General features: G+C 32.6%; 1 protein-coding gene across 1 annotated transcript in view; it reads left to right on the forward strand.

The window, feature by feature from the left end:
* Positions 1 to 21,002, forward strand: part of LOC145273797 (glucose-6-phosphate isomerase-like) — a 56,991-nt gene extending 35,989 nt beyond the window's left edge. The window contains exons 6-7 of the mRNA XM_080127132.1: positions 16,492 to 16,642; positions 20,792 to 21,002. Coding sequence (XP_079983258.1) covers positions 16,492 to 16,615 — 124 coding nt within the window. The 3' untranslated portion in view covers positions 16,616 to 16,642; positions 20,792 to 21,002. The remainder of the gene's footprint in view (positions 1 to 16,491; positions 16,643 to 20,791) is intronic.
* Positions 21,003 to 22,673: the final 1,671 nt, after the last annotated feature.

Raw genomic sequence — 22,673 nt, forward strand, 5'->3', positions numbered from 1 at the left:
ATCATTACCCATCATTCATCCTTACCCATCATTCATCCTTACCCATCATTCATCCTTACCCATCATTCATCTTTACCCATCATTCATCCTTACCCATCATTCATCCTTACCCATCATTCATCCTTACCCATCATTAATTCTTACCCATCATTAATTCTTACCCATCATTAATTCTTACACATTATACATCCTTACACATTATATATCCTTACACATTATACATCCTTACACATTATACATCCTTACACATGATTAATCCTTACACATGATTAATCCTTACACATGATTAATCCTTACACATGATTAATCCTTACACATGATTAATCCTTACACATGATTAATCCTTACACATGATTAATCCTTACACATCATTAATCCTTACACATCATTAATCCTTACACATCATTAATCCTTACACATCATTAATCCTTACACATCATTAATCCTTACACATTATACATCCTTACACATCATTAATCCTTACCCATCATTCATTATTACCATCATTCATTATTACACATCATTCATCATTACACATCATCATTACATCCTTACACATCATTACACACCATTCATCCTTACACATCATTACACACCATTCATCCTTACACATCATTACACATCATTCATCCTTACGATCATTCATCCGTACACAAAATTCATCGTTACGCATCATTCATCATTACACATCATTCATCGTTACACATCATTCATCATTACACATCATTAATCTTTAAACATCATTCATCCTTACACATCATTAATCTTTGCACATCATTAATCTTTGCACATCATTAATCTTTGCACATCATTAATTTTTACACATCATTAATCTTTGCACATCATTAATCTTTGCACATCATTAATCTTTGCACATCATTAATCTTTACACATCATTAATTTTTACACATCATTAATTTTTACACATCATTCATTCTTACACATCATTCATTCTTACACATCATTCATTCTTACACATCATTCATCCTTACACATCATTCATCCTTACACATCATTCATCCTTACACATCATTCATCCTTACACATCATTCATCCTTACACATCATTAATCTTTACACATCATTCATCATTACCATTATTCATCATTACCCATCATTCATCCTGGTGCTACCAGATCAGGCTGTCTATTGGCTTCCTGAGACAATGCACCTACGTTGATTTTCTGTTTTTGTTTTCTATGCTCTTTTGTAAAACTTAAATATGTTCTGCAAAAACAAAAACAACAACCCCCTTCCCCTCTCCTTTCCTTTTCCTTCCCTACTTACCAACCCTGTCGCCCCCACCTTTTTTTTGCCCAGTTGATAGCGCACTAGAATAAGCCGACTGGATAAATATCCCTCAATGGGGCAACCAGTTAGCCGTGGGTTACCCGTAATGCCTTAGGACGTGATCCTAGTGATTCAGCTAACCTAGACCTGGGTGCATAAAAGTTTAGGCACTGCAACACATTACTTCGGCCTTTACTTTGGCTAGACGAGCAGTCGGAGAGGCCCGATCCGACCAATCGACCAGTTATGCCATTAGTACTTACATCCAAAGTACCAACTACCACAACAAAGAACGAAACTTAAAGGAACTCTCATTTTTTTTTTCTTCCCCCACTACAAAAAATAGGCAAACCAAGTAAGTGCTAGAAGGCGGTGGCAAGGATCATTCGATTGGAAAGACCAAAACTCAATAGTCCATCTGAGCAAATGTATTTTTGAGGACATATTGAACAGAAAATATAGTGCTTGAGAACTCCTTACAAAAAGAGTATATCCTCCATGTAGCTCCGACATGGTCAAGGCGAATGGGTTTCCCCCTTACTATGCCCCAATTTTGGACTCCGAGGTGGGTAGGGAGCGTGGTTGATGAAAAATAAATCCCAAAATCCATGGCTGATAAAAACAAATGCATCCCCCTCAAAGCCCTTAAAAGAAACCATTCCTCTGACTCTGACCTCAAGCTCAGAAGAAGAACAAAAATTCAAAACTAGAAAAACCGTTCCAACTATAAACGAAGGAAACTTCCCACGATTCTTGGTTATTTAATTAATCGAAAATAAAAGAATTGGAAATTTATCACCTTTCCTAATAGAAAAGATATTATCCACAAAAAGTAAACCAAAAATGATCAAAAAAAAAGATGGAAATCTACTAGTTGAGATAACCAATCTTAGAGATGCTCAATCTCTACTCAAAATGAAGAACTTCCATGAATACAAGTGCAAAGTCTTTCCCCATAAAACACTAAACACTTCGAAACGAGTAATTCGAAGTTATGAACTATCGTTAGCAACTGAAGAAGAAATAAAAACCGAATTAGAAAAACAAGGAGTAATCAACCACATCAACATAAACATAAAAAGAAACAACAAAATAATAACCACCAACACATACATACTAACGTTTAACAAACCAACAATACCTAAGGAAATAAAAATTGGCTACTTAAATGTAAAAGTAGACCAATATATCCCAGCTCCATTAAGATGTTTCCATTGCCAAAAATATGGACATCATAAAGAAGCCTGTAAAGGAATAAAAATGTGGAAAATGCGGCAACAAAGAACCTGACCACACCGAAGAAAAATGCATAAATGAGGTGAAATGCACTAACTGCAAAGAAGATCACCCGGTCTTCTCTAAAATATGCAAAACATATAAAAAAGAAAGAGAAATTATAGAAGTAAAGTACAAAAAAAACACCTTTTCAGAAGCCAGAAAATAGTTGAGATGTACATGAAAGACAACACATATGTTGAGACAACAAAAAAGACAACTAAACCATACCAACATAATGAAATACATGATCAATATAGGGAACTGATAAACAAACTGATTACATTGAACATTAAAGAATGGCCAGAATTTCAAAATAGCCTAAAAGAAAAATACTCAAATCTGGGAAACAAAATAGAAATAACAAATCCAAACAAAGAAAGTAAGATTCCATCTACGAGAGAACCATTAAAAAAATTATCACAGAAACCAACAAAACAACCACCAGAAATTAATAAAAACATAAGCAATGATAAAACAGCAAATAAAGAACGTTCCAGAAAAGAAGAAAACCAAACAATAGATACTCAAAATAGATTCCAAATTCTAGAAAAGATGGAAACCGAAAACACCCTAGATAAACACAAGTAATCAAGAGGGAAAAAATGAACAAGAAGCCAAAACAGCAACATCTCAAGCAAGATTCAGATCGACGTCCAGATCCAAACAAACAAAAAAAAAGAAAAAACCCAGCAAAACACTTCAGCAAAGACACAAACTCCGACAAAAGATAAACCCTCTACTTCTAAAGAGATGGAAATAGAGGAAAACTAAACATCCTCATGGATAGAAATAAAACACAACAAATTATCCAATGGAATTGTCGTGGAATAAGATCTAACTATAATGAACTTCTTATACTCATCTCACTCTTCAACCCAGCCATTGTTTGCTTACAAGAAACCTTCCTACAAAACAATAACCATTTCAAAACACCAAACTATGAACAATACAACTATTTCCATAACACAGGTCTTCGTGCTAATGAAGGCACCTCAATTCTTGTAAGGAATGACATACCTCAAAGCAATTTCTCTGTCAAAACAAATCTCCAAGCAATTATAACTCAAGTCACATTTCACAAAACAATCACAATATGCTCAATATACCTCCTCCTCATGAACCAATAAATGAAAATGAACTAGAAAATTTAATAAAACAACTACCTTCACCATTCATTCTCCTAGGAGACTTTAACTGCTACAATATGTTATGGGGATGCGAAGTCACAAGCTCAAAAGGAAACAAAGTTGAACAATTAATAAAAATAACTTGTTCCTTCTCAATCAAAAAAAGCCCACATACTTAAATCCAACAAACGGATCAACTAGTGCCATTGATCTTACCACGTATGATCCATCAAGCTTCTTGGATTATACATGGAGCACTTACGAAGAACCCTGTGGAAGTGATCATTTCCCTATTTTAATCAATTATAGTAACTCCATCCAAAACCACATATCCAGGTGGAACACAAACAAAGCCAACTGGGCTGAATTTAAAGAACTTTGATCACTAAAACTAACAGAACATCAAATCCAAACAGTAGAAGTATTCACGGAATTACTCATAACAATAGCCAAAAAATGCATACCCAAAAATTCTCCTCCTGGAAAAAAAAACAAACCATGGTTCAATCCAGAATGTAAAACGGCCATTAGACAGAGAAAGGCAGCCTTAAGAAAATTTAAAAAACAACCCACAACCAACAACTTAATAGAATACAATCCAAAGAGCTAAAACTCGAAAAACAAAGAATCCAAAAGAACCTGCTGGCAACAATTTGTCAACAAAATCAATATCACCACTAAACCCAAAACCGTCTGGGAAATGATTAGGAAAATAAATAGGAAAATATAATCCGAATCCAATCAAACACCTTCTCACAAATAAACAGAAAATAACTGATAAAAAAGATATTGCTAACACACTAGCTAAAACCTTTGCTGAAAATTCACCATCAAAATACTACAATAAACAATTCCAAATACTTAAGAAACATGAAGAAAAGTACAAAATAAACTTTAACTCCAAAAACCAAGAGCCTTACAATGAAATCTTCTCACTCAATGAACTAGAAACCGCCATAGAAAAATCCCATAACTCAGCTGTAGGACCAGATGAAGTGTACTACAGCTTCCTTAAAGAAATTCCACCCGAATCATTAAAACTCTTTCTCAAAATTTATAACAAAATATGGGAAACAAAAGATTTCTCAACTTCATGGAAAAATGCAACAATAATACCAATACCCAAACTGAGAAAAGATACATCAAACCCAGAAAACTACAGACCAATAGCTCTCACAAACTGCCTATGCAAAACATTTGAAAGAATGATTAACTACCGTCTTATATGGTATCTAGATGACAACAAAATAATTTCTGAAATCCAGTGTGGATACCAAAAAAATCGAGAATGTATAGACCACATCACTAACCTCAAAAATTATATTAGAGAAGCTTTTATCAATAAGGAACACGTAACATCTGGGGTTTTTTCAGTCTTGAGAAAGCATATGAAACTACCTGGAAACACGGTATCATAAAAGATCTCCACAACATCGGACTCAGAGGCAAATTATCTGAATTCATAAAAAACTTCCTAACAGAAAGATCTTTCCAAGTTCGCATAGACTCAACTTTATCAGACCCACAAAATCAAGAAGAAGGAGTGCCCCAAAGCAGCATATTATCAACAACTATCTTTAACATAAAAATCAATAACATTATAAAAGAACTCTCTCCTGATATACATAGCTCCTTATATGTAGATGACTGCTCAATCAGCTGCAGATCTAAATACACTCACACTATTGAAAGAAAACTACAACATAACATAAATAAAATTAGTAAATGGTAAAAATGGTTTCAAATTCTCCAAAACTAAAACAAAATGCATCCATTTCTGTAACCAACGCAAACTCCACCCTGACCCAACCTTACAGATTGAAGGCGAAAAAATTCCGTTCGTAAATGAACACAAGCAGCTGGGAATCATTTTTGACAAAAAACTAAATTTCATTCCACACATAAATTACATCAAAACCAAATGTAATAAAGCATTACAACTCTTACGAGTCATCGGCCATACAGATTGGGGAGCTGACAAGAACGCGCTACTCAAACTATATAGAGCATTAATTAGATCAAAAATAGATTATGGTAGCTTCATATATCAATCCACCAGAAAGTCATATCTAAAAACCCTCAACACAATATGCCACTCCAGACTAAGACTAGCACTAGGAGCATTTCCAACCTCCCCTGTAGAAAGCCTGTATGCAGGAGCACATGAAACTCTTCCAATGCTTAGAAATCAAAACCTTGGTCTAAAATACTACACAAAACTTACAGCCAACCCCACAAACCCAGCACACAATAGCATTTTAAATCCAAACCGTAAACACCTTTTCAACCAAAAAGAAAATGCAATCAAAACCTTTGGACTTAGAATAAAATCGATTTCCAAAGAAGCATAACCAAAATTCACAAACTGTCCTACTCAAAACCCCTCTCTAGAAAATCGTATTCCCTAACATCGACCTAAGTTTAAGTAAATATGAAAAGAAACATACTCATCCAATAATGTATGATGATCTCGATAAAATCAAAGAAAAGTATCCAGACCACACACACATCTATACAGATGGGTCTAAACAAAATAACACAACAGCCAGTGCAGCAATACTCAATAAATCAATCAAAAAACAATCAAACCTCCCAAAAGAAACTTCAATCTTCAGTGCTGAAATACATGCTCTAATCTTAGATCTCAAACTCGCCTCCAATAACAAAAAAAAACAAATTTATAATCCTTTCAGACTCCCAATCTACCCTAAAAACGATTAAAAATAAAAAGATGGACAACCCCCTAATCGCAAAATTACTCCAGAAATTAACTGAATAAAACAGTAAAAAAGAAATCATTTTCTGCTGGTATTAAAGGTAATGAATTAGCAGATTCAGCAGCAAAAAACGCCTTAAATCTCCCAATCAATGCAAATTTTAAAATTCCATACATAGATCTAAAAAGATGTATCAACGCATATACAACAGAGAAATGGTAAACCTACTGGAATGAACACCCTAACAACAAACTTCACGAAATCATGCCAAAAATCAAAAAAACAAGAACAAAATATGAAACTAAACAGAAAAGAAGTCAAACTAACAAGAATAAAAATATGCCATACTCACTTAAACCACTCATATCTCCTAAAAAAAAGAAAGTCAACCCATCTGTATACCTTGTCAAACATCACTCACAATCAAACACATATTAATTGAATGTACTGATTTTGTAACAGTAAGAAATCGATTCTACAAAGAAAACAATATTAAAGATAAAAACAATCCCCACACCATACTCTCATATCTTAAAAAAATTGGCCTTTATAAAAGAATTTAAAAAGAACTCTTAATACAACGGTCCTGGATATGACCTAAAACTATATCCGATGGTGAGGCCCCACCTTGCAGGCCTTGGGGAGTGTGGAGCCACCCTTTAATTGCCATTGCTCCCAAGTTCATTCTGACCCGGAGTGGTAGTACCTGTTAGGGTCCCAACTATGGGTTAAATAGAATCCGACTTAAAAACAAATATACTCAATTAAAAAATTGTTCTCAAAATAAATAGATTCGGCATTAAATAACCTGAAAAAGGTTGATATGCTGTAAAACAAAAACAACAAACCAACATCATTCATCCTTACACATCATTCATCATTACACATCATTCATCATTACACATCATTGTTACATATAATTCATCCTTACAAGCATTCATCATTACACATCATTCATTATTACACATCATTCATCCTTACACATCATTCATCATTGCACGTCATTCATCATTGCACGTCATTCATCATTACACATCATTCATCCTTACACATCATTCATCATTACACATCACTTATCATTACACATCATTTATCATTACACATCATTCATCAGTACCCATCATTCATCCTAACAATCATTCATCATTACATATCATTCATCATTACATATCATTCATCCTTACAATCATTCATCATTACACATCATTCATCATTACACATCATTCATCATTACACATCATTCATCATTACAATCATTCATCATTACACATAATTCATCCTTACAATCATTCATCCTTACACATCATTCATCATTACACATCATTCATCCTTACAATCATTCATCCTTACAATCATTCATCCTTACAATCATTCATCCTTACAATCGTTCATCCTTACAAATCATCATCATTACACATCATTCATCCTAACAATCATTCATCCTTACAATCATTCATCCTTACAATCATTCATCATTACACATCATTCATCATTACACATCATTCATCCTTACAATCATTCATCATTACCCATCATTCATCATTACCCATCGTTCATCCTTACACATCGTTCATCCTTACACATCGTTCATCCTTACACATCATTCATTATTACAATTATTCATTATTACAATAATTCATCATAACACATTATGCATCATTACATGTCATTAATCCTTACACATCATTCATCATTACCATTATTCATCGTTACACATCATTCATCATTACCCGTCATTCATCATTACCCATCATTCATCATTACCATGATTCATCCTTACACAACACTCATTATTACACATCATTGTTCATTACACATCATTGTTCATTACACATCATTGTTCATTACACATCATTGTTCATTACACATCATTGTTCATTACACATCATTGTTCATTACACATCATTGTTCATTACACATCATTTTTCATTACACATCATTTTTCATTACACATCATTCGTCATTACACATCATTCGTCATTACACATCATTGTTCATTACACATCATTGTTCATTACACATCATTCTTCATTACACATCATTCTTCATTACACATCATTCATCTTTTCCATCATTCCCATCATTCATCATTACAATCATTCATCCTTACACGTTATTCATCATTACACATCATTCATCATTACCATGATTCATCCTTACACAACACTCATTATTACACATCATTGTTCATTACACATCATTGTTCATTACACATCATTTTTCATTACACATCATTCGTCATTACACATCATTCTTCATTACACATCATTCTTCATTACACATCATTCTTCATTACACATCATTCTTCATTACACATCATTCATCTTTTCCATCATTCCCATCATTCATCATTACAATCATTCATCCTTACACGTTATTCATCATTACACATCATTCATCATTACCATGATTCATCCTTACACAACACTCATTATTACACATCATTGTTCATTACACATCATTCTTCATTACACATCATTGTTCATTACACATCATTTTTCATTACACATCATTCGTCATTACACATCATTCTTCATTACACATCATTGTTCATTACACATCATTGTTCATTACACATCATTGTTCCTTACACATCATTGTTCCTTACACATCATTTTTCATTACACATCATTGTTCATTACACATCATTCTTCATTACACATCATTCATCTTTTCCATCATTCCCATCATTCATCATTACAATCATTCATCCTTACACGTTATTCATCATTACACATCATTCATCAGTACACATCATTCATCATTATGCATCATTATTACCCATCACTCATCATTCAATATGGTCGAATATGTTTTTTTGTTTGGAGACAAGTAAAACTAAATTATAATTTTATTTCTGGATTAAAAGTACCATTATATATATCTACAATTAATCTATATCACTATAAATTAAATATAAATAAATTAATTAAATCATTACTATCGTTCATCATTATGGATCGTTCATCATTACCCATCATTCATCATTGCCAACATTCATCATTATGTATCATTCATCATTCCCATAGTACATCATTCCCAACATTCATCATTCCCAACATTCATCATTCCTAACATTCATCATTCCCAACATTCATCATTACCATCATCCATAATTACCATCATCCATCATTGCCATCATCCATCATTATACATCATTCATCATTGCCATCATTCATCATTGCCATCATTCATCATTATACATCGTTCATCATTATACATCGTTCATCATTATACACCATTCATCATTATACATCATGCATCATTTCTATCATTCATCCTTATCCATCATTCATCCTTATCCATCATTCATCCTTATCCATCATTCATCCTTACCCATCATTCATCCTTACCCATCATTCATCCTTACCCATCATTCATCCTTACCCATCGTTCATCATTACCCATCGTTTATCAATTACAGATTATTCATCAATTACAGATCATTCATCATTATCCATCATTTATCATTTCCATCATTCATCGTTACCCATCATTCATCATTTCTATCATCATTCCCATCATTCATCATTCCCATCATTCATCATTCCCATCATTCATCCTTACCCATCATTCATCATTACCAATCATTTATCATTTCTATCATTCATCATTTCTATCATCATTCCTCAATTCCATCATTCATCATTTCTATCATCATTCTTCATTTCTATCATCATTCATCATTCCCATCATCATTCTTCATTTCTATCATCATTCATCATTCCCATCATTCATCATTCCCATCATCATTCCCATCATTCATCATTTCAATCATTCATCATTACCATCATTCATCATTACCCATCATTCATCATTACCCATCATTCATCATTACCCATCATTCATCATTACCCATCATTCATCATTACCCATCATTCATCATTTCAATCATTCATCATTAACATGATTCATCATTTCAGTCATTCATCATTCCCATCATTTCAATCATTCATCATTACTCATCATTCATCCTTACCTATCATTCGTCATTACCCATTACCCATCGGTCATCATTCAATAAGGTCGAATATGTTTCTTTTTGTTTGGAGACAATAAAACTAAATTACAATTTTATTTCTGGATTAAAAGTACCATTATATAGATCTACAATTAATCTATATCCCTATAAAGTTGAGATTTTTTTTTTGCACTAACATTGATATTAAAAGCCTACTTTTTCTATTGAAAAATTATTAAAATGAACTTAAACTTTAGGCATGGCCAAAATGAAAGGAGGGGGTAAGTATTTTTTGACGGAATCTGTCTTTAAAAATCTACGAAAAATCCAATAATTATCCAATCAATACGTAATTTTCACCGATTATATAGTGAAGAATAAACTTTATAAGTGTGTACTTTTTTCATAATTGATTTTTATGTATATATTTTTTTTTGCCTAAACCCACCCCCTTCTTTATTCGTGGTTACAAATATGTTTAAAATTATCAGACGAAATTGAATAAAATATATTGTATTGTGGAGAGTGAGGACTGTAGATAAAACAACTGCACATGTACCAGATTTTAAGGTTAAAATCCAAATTTTGAATGTGTTTAATTTTTCATTATGTTTTGAAGTGTGAAATTTGTATATGTTAATAATTATTCTTTCAGATTAGCAAAAAAAAAGATTTATTTTTTCATTATTTTTACAAAAAACACTACTTTAAAATCTTAAAAAAATAAATTAATGATTTTCTTTTAGTGAGCCTAATATTTCTAATATGCCATTAAATAGAAAATGTTTTGAAGAATACATACCAAAAAAGAAAAAATCGATAACTGCGCATTTTGTTAAAAATATGAGAAATTCTTTCAGCAATTTTTCGTTAGGTAATATTTTCTCACCTGTGTTAGACCATAGAGATCTACAAACAGTTGTTATCTCCCCGTTTTCCTTTTTGCTGTGACTTGCGCTTCACTTTGTTTAAAGTGTTGGGGACTTTTGCATCTATCACACATTCTCATCTTGGTCCTCAAGGCAAGACAGGGTCAAGACGACCAAGCATTATACTAGATGCAGGAGTTGTCTCCAACACATACAGTGCCTAGCATTCCTAAAATGATCACCCATCTGGTACTGGCCAGCCTCATTGTTGCTTAACTTTAGGGGTTATGTGGGCAATAAATATATATCGCATGAAAAAAGAATTAAGTCCTTGATTCTTCACTTAATTGTAAAAACATTAAAAATGCATGGAAATTTACAAGACTAAATGACTTTATTTATTCAGGAAAAGACTACCATTGTTTCTTTGAAACTATCATTAAATTTTGGATTTTTTAATTTCACCACACGAAATCTATAGACTGAGATAAAAGATGGAATTATTTGAAATTCAGGTACTTATATTATAATATTTTTGCATATTCTTCTAGCAAATCATCCTAAATAGACAAAAAAAAATTGATTCTTAAATTCTATTAAAAATAGTAGAAAAAGTTTTATGCTTTTCATATGATAAAAATCAGGTTTTTATCTTCCTGGAAAAAATGTTGCTTAAGAATAATGGGTTTTAGTAGATTTTAATTCCATTTTTAAATAAAAACAACTTCTATTCTTTGGCTGTGGATATGTGAGCAACTTTATAAAGTTTAACTGATTTGCATATTCCTTTGAAAAATGAATGTTCTTAATTACTTAATTTTTTATAATTTCTTATTGGTTTGATTAAACTTTTACTATTTATGCATATTTTCTACATTAAAATGAACTTAATATACTTAGTCAAGGATATGCAAAGTTAACTAATTTGCAGATTCCTTTGAAAACTGGTGTGTTATGGTTTCTAATTAGATGATTAGTTTCATTTTGCTATGCACGGTTTATACATTTTGCATAAAATTTAAGATGAAAACATTTTAGTGCACAGTAATATATATATATATATATATATATATATATATATATATATATATATATATATATAGCACTTTAAAAATAATATGCTGAAAAATCCTAGGGGCCCCTTTCACCAACAAACTCATCAGGAGTTGATCATTGGTATAACACAGAAATACAAAAACAAATTAAATTATCACGAAAGAGCAAATACTGAAGCATATATGAGAAAAAGGAAAAAAAAAAACGTATGAGAATTCATGTAAAATATATACACACAATTATATAAAATGTATGTCCAAATAATATGGAGTGGGTATGGAAACGATTAAAATATATCTTCGAACAAAAGTCCAATGATTTAATAAATTCCTTCTGTCAACAGAGAGAGAGAGATCCTATGTGAAAATAATCGAAACTGACTCCAAAATTTTTAAATGATTTTGAGAATCAGCCTTGAGTAAGATTATAAACAATTCATTGTATATGCATTAGCACAAGCTGGATTTTCGATTAAGTGTTGGCCAATCGCAAATTCCAGGTTGAGAGCGATGTGGCTTGCCCAGTCTAATTTCTATTGGGATATACTGGTTAATGTGTGTCTGCAAATTTAAGGTGATTCAACCTACATACCAGTAGTACACTGGCAATTGAATTCATAAATAACATTGCTTTGTGTGATGTAAGGCAAACTATCCTTCATAACCAGGGAGAATACAGATTTTACAACAAAAAACAAACCTAATACAATTTGATACCTACTTAATGATCCGTCTGCCCAAATACTAACCAGCATCTCCAATCCAAGGAAGTTTTAAATAAATAGGGCACTTGGAGGGACCTAGAGCTATAGGAAAATTGTATTTTTTTACTTGATTATAATTAATCAAATTCTCAAGGTAACCATTCCTAACCAAAATGTCTTTTTCATTCATGTTCAAGTTTGTTCGAAGTTTGTTCAAATTTTAAGTCCTCTATTCACTAATGTCTGAATAAGCCCTATTTTCCTGGAAGTAAGTACAAATGAGTGCCAATCCATATAAAGACCGGTAAAGGATGTTTGTGATAAACTGTAGTAAGAAAAGAACTCTTACTACATTCAATCAAAACATCCAGGAAAGGTAAGCAACTATTATTCTTTTCTCCATAGTAAATGATAATTAAATGATAGTGAGAATTGAGATTGTTGAAAAAAATGATTTTTACTTCACTCTGAGAAGCAAAGGCACCAACGTGTGTAAAATATATTGAAGACTTCAATATATTACTAAACAGTACCGACATAGAAACCAATAAAAATATCCGCTTTTCAGATTTTTTGACATTCCCCCCTTCCTCCAGTTATTACTAGTAATAATCCTCATATTTCTATCATAAACAAAAACCCCTACTTACATATGGTCAGCTATCATAACACACAAGATATCTTCTACATGCTGAATCACTGAGATTTCCAAAGCTTTGAAAACCACAGCCCTCGGCACTGATCCAGAAAAATGTCACACCCCTAACTAACCTTAATCCCATCAGATGCCTGGCAAATGGTGCCTATTATTGCCCTAACTATTGTTTCAAAGGACCATGTGTGATTTTACCTGCATCTAAAACCTGCCTCTTTTGGCCCATAGAAAATGCGAATACCAAATTTCCCGGCAACTATCTGTGGCAGGAGAAAATCACAAAACAAAACATAAAAAAAACATGCTATTCACCTCTGAAAATAATAAAATAAATCATGACTGTAATGCAACATTCAACCTATCATCTTAACCCATGTTGACATCTATATCTTAATTAGCCATCTTGTAATTTTTTTTTTTTCTTTATAATTATTTATATATTCCTTTCCATAACTCAACTAATTTAGGGTGCAATGGCCTCCCAAGGCAAAGTTTACAACCAATATTACAATCACATCAACATTTTTCGATCACAACAAAATCGATTTTACATAAAGTTCAACAATCATCGTAATGTACTGAAATACAACAAAAATGCACAATGACCTGAACAAAATCACAAAATAGTAAAAAAAAAATACAACAGTTCAATTAACTAGGTATTCAGAAACACAAAAACATTTTTTTGTTTTTTTTTGTTTTTTTTCAAAGTTCTTTCGAGCCAAAACGAATTTATAGCTCACTTGCACTAAACAACTTTCATTCCTGGTTTATAACAATGAAAAATAACCTTATTCACGCTCTCTCTTTTTTTTCTTTCCATATAATTTTCTATGTCAACAATGCGAGAAACTTCCTCAACCAAAGGTTACACAATTACATAAACATTTTTTTTTCAAATACAAAATACATTAACGAAACACAAAATACAACTATAAGCAATAAGAATCAATCTTCAACCATTGTCCAACCAATTCAGTAAACTGCAAACAACAACAGCAAAAAAATACTCTTTCCAAAAGTCTCCCATAAAAAATGTCCCTGGAAAAAAAAATAGCATCATTTGTTTTTTTTCTTTTTCTTTTTCTTTTTTTTTTTTCTTTCTTTCCGTATATCGACAGACCAAACAATGTGCACGGCGTTACATAACAAACAATTCAAAGCCTATGTATTCAACCTTGCTGCTTTCTTTTCTTTTTTTTTCTCTATATCTACAATACAATTCAGCAAATCAACCCCTTTTTTACTTCAATTTGCAATTCAACCACTTTTTAACACAAAATTTTTTCATCTTATTATTACATATGTATGCATGGATATGGATATGGTTGTGTCACCTCTATGCCACTTCGGACTAATGTTATATTTTCTTATTAAAAGAGGTTCTTAGAGAGTCTTATTAAGAGGGATGTTGCTGTGTCTTAGAGAGATGTTGTAGAGACTTAGAGAGATTGTTCGTTTTATGACGCGATTCATATATATGAAAAGTTCATACTTAGAAGTGTAGAAGCTCTTTGAGTGAGGAAACAGTGTTCAGACAGTCTTAGTGTTCATATTGTGTATGTAAAGACATTTTAAACCACATGATATACATAAGACATATATAACAATTTTTATTTTACCTTTTGGTAGAATTACAACACAAAGACGACGTTTATAAAAACACATGATGGGTTTATTTCTTCTCCCGACCGGCCGTGGTTTTCTGAGTCAAGAATTCAATGCTTCACATTCTAAGTTTCAAAAGTGACCGTCTCGCTTCTAGACGTTCGAATCTCAACTGCAGACTATCGTCTGTCATCCTCAAACTTCCTCTGACTCTCTCTGTTTCTCCTTGCTTAACTCTAAAGTTTTCTAACTATATCGAGAACTTCCCATTTTCCATGACGTCATACACATGTTAAAACATGTGTCTTCTTTCACGTGTTCTGGAAATGCGTGTCCAAAACTTTTTCCTTTGTTTACAAAAGGAATTTTAACCTATATTCCCAGTAACCTATATTTCCAATATGTTAAAAACATGTTTATTAAATTATCTTGTAGTTGCATTCCTCAATTGAATTTTTCATAACAGAATTGACAACGCACATTCTTTTCTTGAAACTATTTTATCTCTAAGCTAAACAATGGTTTGTTTTCGCATTCCATTGCTAATTTTCTCTCGTAATTTATTTCTAAACCTAATTTACGAGGTTTGAATTTCGTCTATGCTATTTCATTTTCATTTTAACTAAATCTCTCTATTTTTATACTTACATGAAAAGGGGACAGCCCTTATCATGTAACACTAAGACCAGTACTGGGAGCATTTAGAACCTCCCCTAAAACCTATATGCAGAAGCGCATGAACCCTCTCCAATGCTTACAAACCAAATCCTTGGTCTAAAGTACTACACAAAATTAAGTCAACCCCACAAACCAAGCACACAATAACTCTTTAAACCCAATTGGACAATGGGGGAGGGTAAGTAAAGTGATATTAATTTAAATACATTTGTAGTCTTTAATCTCCTTGAGACACACTCAGTGTTTCCAATGAATGATGACCACTATGCACTCCTGTTGAAAATCTTGAATGTAATAAAATTTCTTTTCTCAATGTTTCAAACATTACATTTAATTTTCTTTGTTGTTATAAGAGTCTATCTCAAAAATCCTACTAGAAGTTTATGAACAAACGTTTGTTTGTTCATAAACTTCAAATACAAATGAAATCCAGTTTTATAAAGGTGGAACTCAGATTTTCGATTATGGGTAAGCTATTTATATTGGTTTTATTTTTAGTTTGTTAGTTTATTGTTTTTGTTTTTTTTTTTTGTTTTTTTTTCATTTTTAGTGTTGAACTTGGCAAGACTTTTGCCAAAATGATTCAACCTGAACTTCGTACTGATGACAATATCACTTCACACGATGCTTCAACTAATGGACTCATTGGCTTTATCAAGATGAACCGAAAATAGATTGGTGACAATTGTTCAACTGTTACAGTAAGCAATTATTTTTCTGGGCAATTATCTGATAGTTAACCAGTCTGAGGGGAGGGAAGTAATTGTATATTATCAACTTTAAATGTATGTGATTGATTCCATGGTGACTGATTATTTGGAATGTTGAATTGTGCTCTGTGTTATGCTGTTCAATCACATGTTCGGAAAGAGGGTTTTTACCTGACCTGTCTTCTACCCTAAAATATGCCTCTCACATCATTTGAATGGTTAAGATTTAATCTTATTAGATTTTGGTTATTGCCCAATAGATTGGAATTTTTTCTTCTGTTTAAGATTGATGTTAGTTTTGAGCCTGCCCCTTCTTTTGAAACTTTGATGCATGTCAGTTTAAAATTTGCTGAACATGAAAACCTCTTCAAAGGATCATTTTTTTTTATCACCTTCACCCTAAACAAGGCATATCGCCACTTGGACATAGGAGCTACTAAGAAAGATTAACAAGATGCTGGTTTCTAGTACAGTCAGGGAAGCAGGTAGCAGGAAGGGAATTCCACAGTCTAGCTGTTCAAGGGAAGAAGCTATTAGAATAGAAAACTTCCTGGCATTTAAGGACCTCAACAGTAAAAGGGGTGTGATTTTGTTGCTAAGTAGGTTTATTGAGGATATGCATCGAAGAGGCACAAGTATAAGGAGTTCATCAGAGCACAAAATACTTGTAAAACAGACACAGGGATGCAACCTTGCGGCGATGGGGCAAGGGTTGGAGCCAAGTTGACAAAGCGGGACCTATTAGATTGGAGACTCTTTTTTGGGCTTTATCCAAGAGAGAGAGACTAGTGGCGGATGCACCAGTCCAAATGTGGCAGCAATACTCCATCCATAGGGGAATGGTGGCCTTGTTGAGATACAGAATACTCAGGTGTAAGTAGTTTTCAGCAGCTTTCACGTCTTCAATGTATTTGTTCCAATTCATATTTCCTGTGAATGTTAAGCCGAGGAATTTGAAGGAAGAATTCTCAGGTAAGGTGTTATTTGTCATGAATATTGGTGGTTTGAGAAACTTCTTGTAATCGTTTAAGGAGAACAGCTTAGTCTTACTAGCATTAAATGTTACCATCCATTTACGATCACATTCTACTACAGTCTGGAGGTCATTTTCTAAAGATTCAGACACTGTTTTAGATTTGTGTACATTCATACTTCCCTTGTGCATATTATAGTGCTGTATCATCAGCAAATATTCCCATTTCAGAATTATATTATCAGGGAGGTTGTTTACGAATATCAGGAATCTAAGGACCAATACTCTTGCATTAATTCTACGCTGTTTGGATGATCCTATTGTCTAAGAATGATCTAATTGTTGCCACAACAAAAGGACCTATAAATTCACCCTTGTCCGTTCATCTGTCCGCACTTTTCTCAATAACTACACCTTGGAATTTTTAGAAATTTTGCACAAACATTAAACATGATATGAGTAAAAATTTAGCAGAACAGATTTTCCAGGAAAACCCCTGTTGCCCCCTAAGAGTGCCTTTCGGGTTAAAATGGCTAAAATTGACACTTTTGTGCTTATTAAAAAAAATTGATGCCTTGGATTTTTATAAAACTTTCTGAAAAGTTGTAACTAACTGATTTCTATATAATTTTGTTTGTCTATACTTCGCGATAACTTTTGGGCAAGGCCACTTTTAGGGCTAATAAAAACACTCCATTTTTGGGACTATTTTACCATATTTGTCCAGTTTTGCATGGTGCTGAACTCAAATTTAAATATGTTAAAGCATTGAGGACTGTTGGGGCTAAATGGGGAGGGGGCGGGCAAATGATGGACTAAGTCATTTCTTTTTTTGCATGGTGCAGAACTCAAATTTACATATGTTAAGGCCTAAATCTGCACCGTTTATGAACAAACGGTGCAGATTTAGGCCTTAACATATGTAAATTTCAGCAAGATTTGACATCCCCTGGGGACTTTTGGGACTAAATGAGGCGGGGGGGGTGCTGAATCTAGGCATTTTTTTTATGCTCCATTTACTGTGCAATCATGGGGGACCATGCATGCTTCACTTGTTATATTTAGGATCCTCCTAACAAAGCCTCTGATGTCAGTCCCAGAACATCTGTCAGGTATCTTCATAAGCTGGGCTACTATTGTAGAATTGCGAGAAGGAAACCTTCTTCATCCTTCCAATATCAAGCTCAGAAAAGATTGGGCTCATGAGATAGTGGAAAGACCTAGGACCTTTTGGACCAATGTCATTTTCTCTGACATGTTAGGATTTGTATTATTTTCCGACAGTGGAATATGGAGGCTCCCTCAACAAAAGTTTGACTGCAACCAATGCTGAAACATGGAGTGCAATTTGAAGTGATAGTCGCTCAAACCTGGTGGAGTGCAAAGGAAACATCAATTCTGCTAAATGTTTCAAAATTATATGAAGGATCCCTACCAATGTTTTCAAGTTGTAAAGTGAACCAAGTTAACTCCCTATTCATGGAAGACAGAGCTCCTTGTCACTCTCCTAACATTGGTTGAGCCAAAATAGGATTAATAAACTTTCATAGCCAAGTCAGTATGAACCCAATTGAAAACTTTTGAGGCATATTAGACCAGAACCTTCTCAAAAAGAAAAGGAAGTCCTCTTCTATACCTGAACTTTTAGCATTGTTGTCGGCAAGAAATTCCTCAATGATATTCATCAACTGATCAATACCATGTCTAGAAGGGTCTTAGCATTAAAAACAGCAAAGGGAATGTCAAGAAAGTATTAGTTATTAAATTTGTAACCATTTTATTTTTGATTTTGTGCTATAAATTATGTTTATTGAAATAAACTGTTTCTGTGGGTGTCTATTCTTTTCTGTCATGTGTGTGTGTGTGTGTAATATATAATATAAATGTGGGGTAATATATATATAGGGGAGTTATGGAAAAATGAGATCAATTCTTTAGAGGAGACTTATCGAGATAATGCAAAGCTCAACAAATTGTTATTTTATTTCTTTATTTACTGCTATATAAATAGCAGTAAATAAAGAAATAAAATAATGATATACTATATATATATACTAATATATATATATATATATATATATATATATATATATATATAGATAGATTTATTCAATAAGTGTATACATAAATTAGGAGTGTAAGGTAATTGGGAACACCTTATATACAATGTTATTTCAATGCCTAATGCTTCTCATGAGAAAAGGAGAGAAGATGCTAGGTAACATAATAGGGATGCGATGTCTAGCATTAGGAGTGAAATAAATATTAGATCTCGCAGAGATCAATTTAGTTTCCCCAAACAACATCAATGTTTTATTTTGCTCCCAGTGTAACTATTGCTAGACGTCACATCCCTATTATCTTATTTTCTCTCCTCTTCTAATGAGAAGCATTAGACATGGTATAAAGAGTTCCTTCCAACACCCTTAATTAATGTATGAATAAATGAATAAATCTATATATAGTTTTATGTCATCATTTTCTTTCTTTATTTATATATATATATATATATATATATATATATATATATATAAATTCATTCAGCGAAAGGGAATCGCTTCGTCAGGCCAAGGACATCTTACTGGGTTTTCGCTGAAACATGTATGCTTATGTGTAGTTTAGACATATGATGACATAAAACTATATATAGATTTATTCATTTATTCATACATTATTTGTAAACTAAATTCACTTATTTTGGCTCTGTCTAAACATTGAACACTCTTTTGGTAGACACATTTATATATTTTGTTTTGAACAAACAAATAATTACTACCAATACAATATATATATATATATATATATAAAAAGAGTTTGAATGATCTATCCACTGGCAGTTGCTTTCGAAGACATCAAATCAATGTCACTATTAAAATCAATTTCATTTCCTTTTTTCAAATCAAATTCATTGACCTTTTAAAGGTGTGTGTGTGGGGGGGGGGGGTAATTGATTTGCAAGATGGTTTGCATTAATTTTACTCTACTAGTAGTTGTTTATTTCTGATGCAAGAAGTAACTTCTGAATGTCTCACTGGTGGTAATGCCACCATTATGACTGGTAAGAAGCATCCAAATAAAAATCTTCTGTCATTGCTATTAGTAATTTGTATTCTTATTTTTGTTAAATTCTAGAATTTAATATTGATTTGTTTCTTTGTGTTTTTCAGGTGGATGCCTCCGTTTCTGATTTTCTTTCTCATCACTCCTATTAAACTTTTTTATTTTCTTTCAGTTTATCTATTAAAGAAAATTTGTAGTCTTCAAGTAGCCATTTTATAGCTTTTGATAAGGCTTCAATTGATGGCTACTGTAATGCTTGGATAATTTTAGGATTGTTTATTTTTTTTTTTGCTTTAATAAAATTTGACGAAAACTTTTCGTTTCTACTTTTTTTTTTATTCACAAAATGGATGCACATTTTTGTTAGTTCCTTTATTTTCAGCAAACTAATATCATTGGTTAATTGCATTTTTCAAGAGTTTTTCTTTTGCCATTATAATTATTATTGACTTTCAATGATTATATAAAAAAATTTTGTATAATCATTTTTTACTTGAAAGTATAATAATTATTTTGTTATTAAATTTCACTTTTGCTATCTTCCACTTGCAAATTTAAAGCCTCCAAATCCTAACCTCACAAGTCATTACACAGTGATCAGTATATCATTATAGGAAATGCTAGTGTCAATGAAGAGAATGGTTTATTCTTACAAATTAGTAAAATAGGAGCTGGTGGCTACTGTTAAGTAAAAAAGAATCCAACTTTTAAAAATCTTCAGTAAGAACAACAACCTGATACCACCTGCAAAATATAGACAATGTGTCAATGTTCAGCATTACAGTAGCCTTCCCAAATTTCACAAAGATTGATTCCATTGAGGCTTATTGTCAGCACCTAAGATTCAGCATGCCATCCATTGAGCCAATTCCTAGTAGATATAATCACCCCAATCATCCCCATCCCATGTTAAAGAATTCAGTTCACTTGGTGGAAAAATCAATGTCACATTCATGGTGCCGTTTAGATGCTGCGAGTCTGACAAGACTCTGACTTTGGTATGGGATAAGTTGACTTCTGGAACGCACTTGCATACCAATTTATAATAGAGATGTTGACTTTTTGCATAGAAATTACATACTTTGTTATATCAACAGGAAAAGATCAAGCTATGGAATCACCGTTAGTATTGGTCAATGTATACATGGGATACTTTGAGGAAATAGCATAAAACCAATATGATTCATACTCTGACCTCATCAGGAAATCATCAGGACCTCATTACTGTGTAACTGGATCCTGGGCGACACCAGGAATACCGTTCAGATAGATGAGATAAATTTTTCATGTATGGTAAGAGGGGCTATGTTGACACTCAGGAAAAACAGATGTCCAGGAAATTCAGTCCATCAAAAAATATGTTTCAATGAAAATAAAATATAAATATGATGATAGGATTCTTTGGAACAGGGGATTATTTTTCTAAAATGTTTGGTAAAAATGAATTTTAAATGAGGGAGACAATTACAATAACTTAGATTCAAAATGTCTGCTTTAGTGTCTAAGAAATCTAGATCTAGATCACGAAGTAAGTGATGGGGATTGATTTGAGTTGAAGAGAAAGAAAGAAAAGGGGAAAAAAGAATTAAAGGAGAGATATGGTTACGAAAGAGAAAGAAGAGATTCATAAGAAAAGAAAAAGAATCTGAAATAATGGGAAAGAAAAAGTAATCTTCAAATGACAGAAGGGGAAGAAACGATTGTGTTTTTAGAAATAGGAGATTTTGGCTGGTATTGGAGACAATGCACCGCTTTGGACCCCCAGAAAAGGTAAGTTGAAAAGCTCTTCTTCCTAGCTGGGAGATTGTCTAAACAAACCTAGAGATAACGATCTGCATCAGAAGTCATTGAGAACACAAGGAACTTAGCTTTTCATGTACAAAATTTACCCTGAAGATCTTTTAAATTATTTTTGTTCATAAGAGTTATTTTTAAATTTGATTTGGAACACCGACGCCAAGAAGAAGAGCAGCGATTCATCAAAACATC

Source organism: Euprymna scolopes, unplaced genomic scaffold, assembly GCF_053919585.1.
Source record: "Euprymna scolopes isolate OS-2025 unplaced genomic scaffold, ASM5391958v1 sca18, whole genome shotgun sequence".
Taxonomy (NCBI): Eukaryota; Metazoa; Mollusca; class Cephalopoda; order Sepiida; family Sepiolidae; genus Euprymna; species Euprymna scolopes.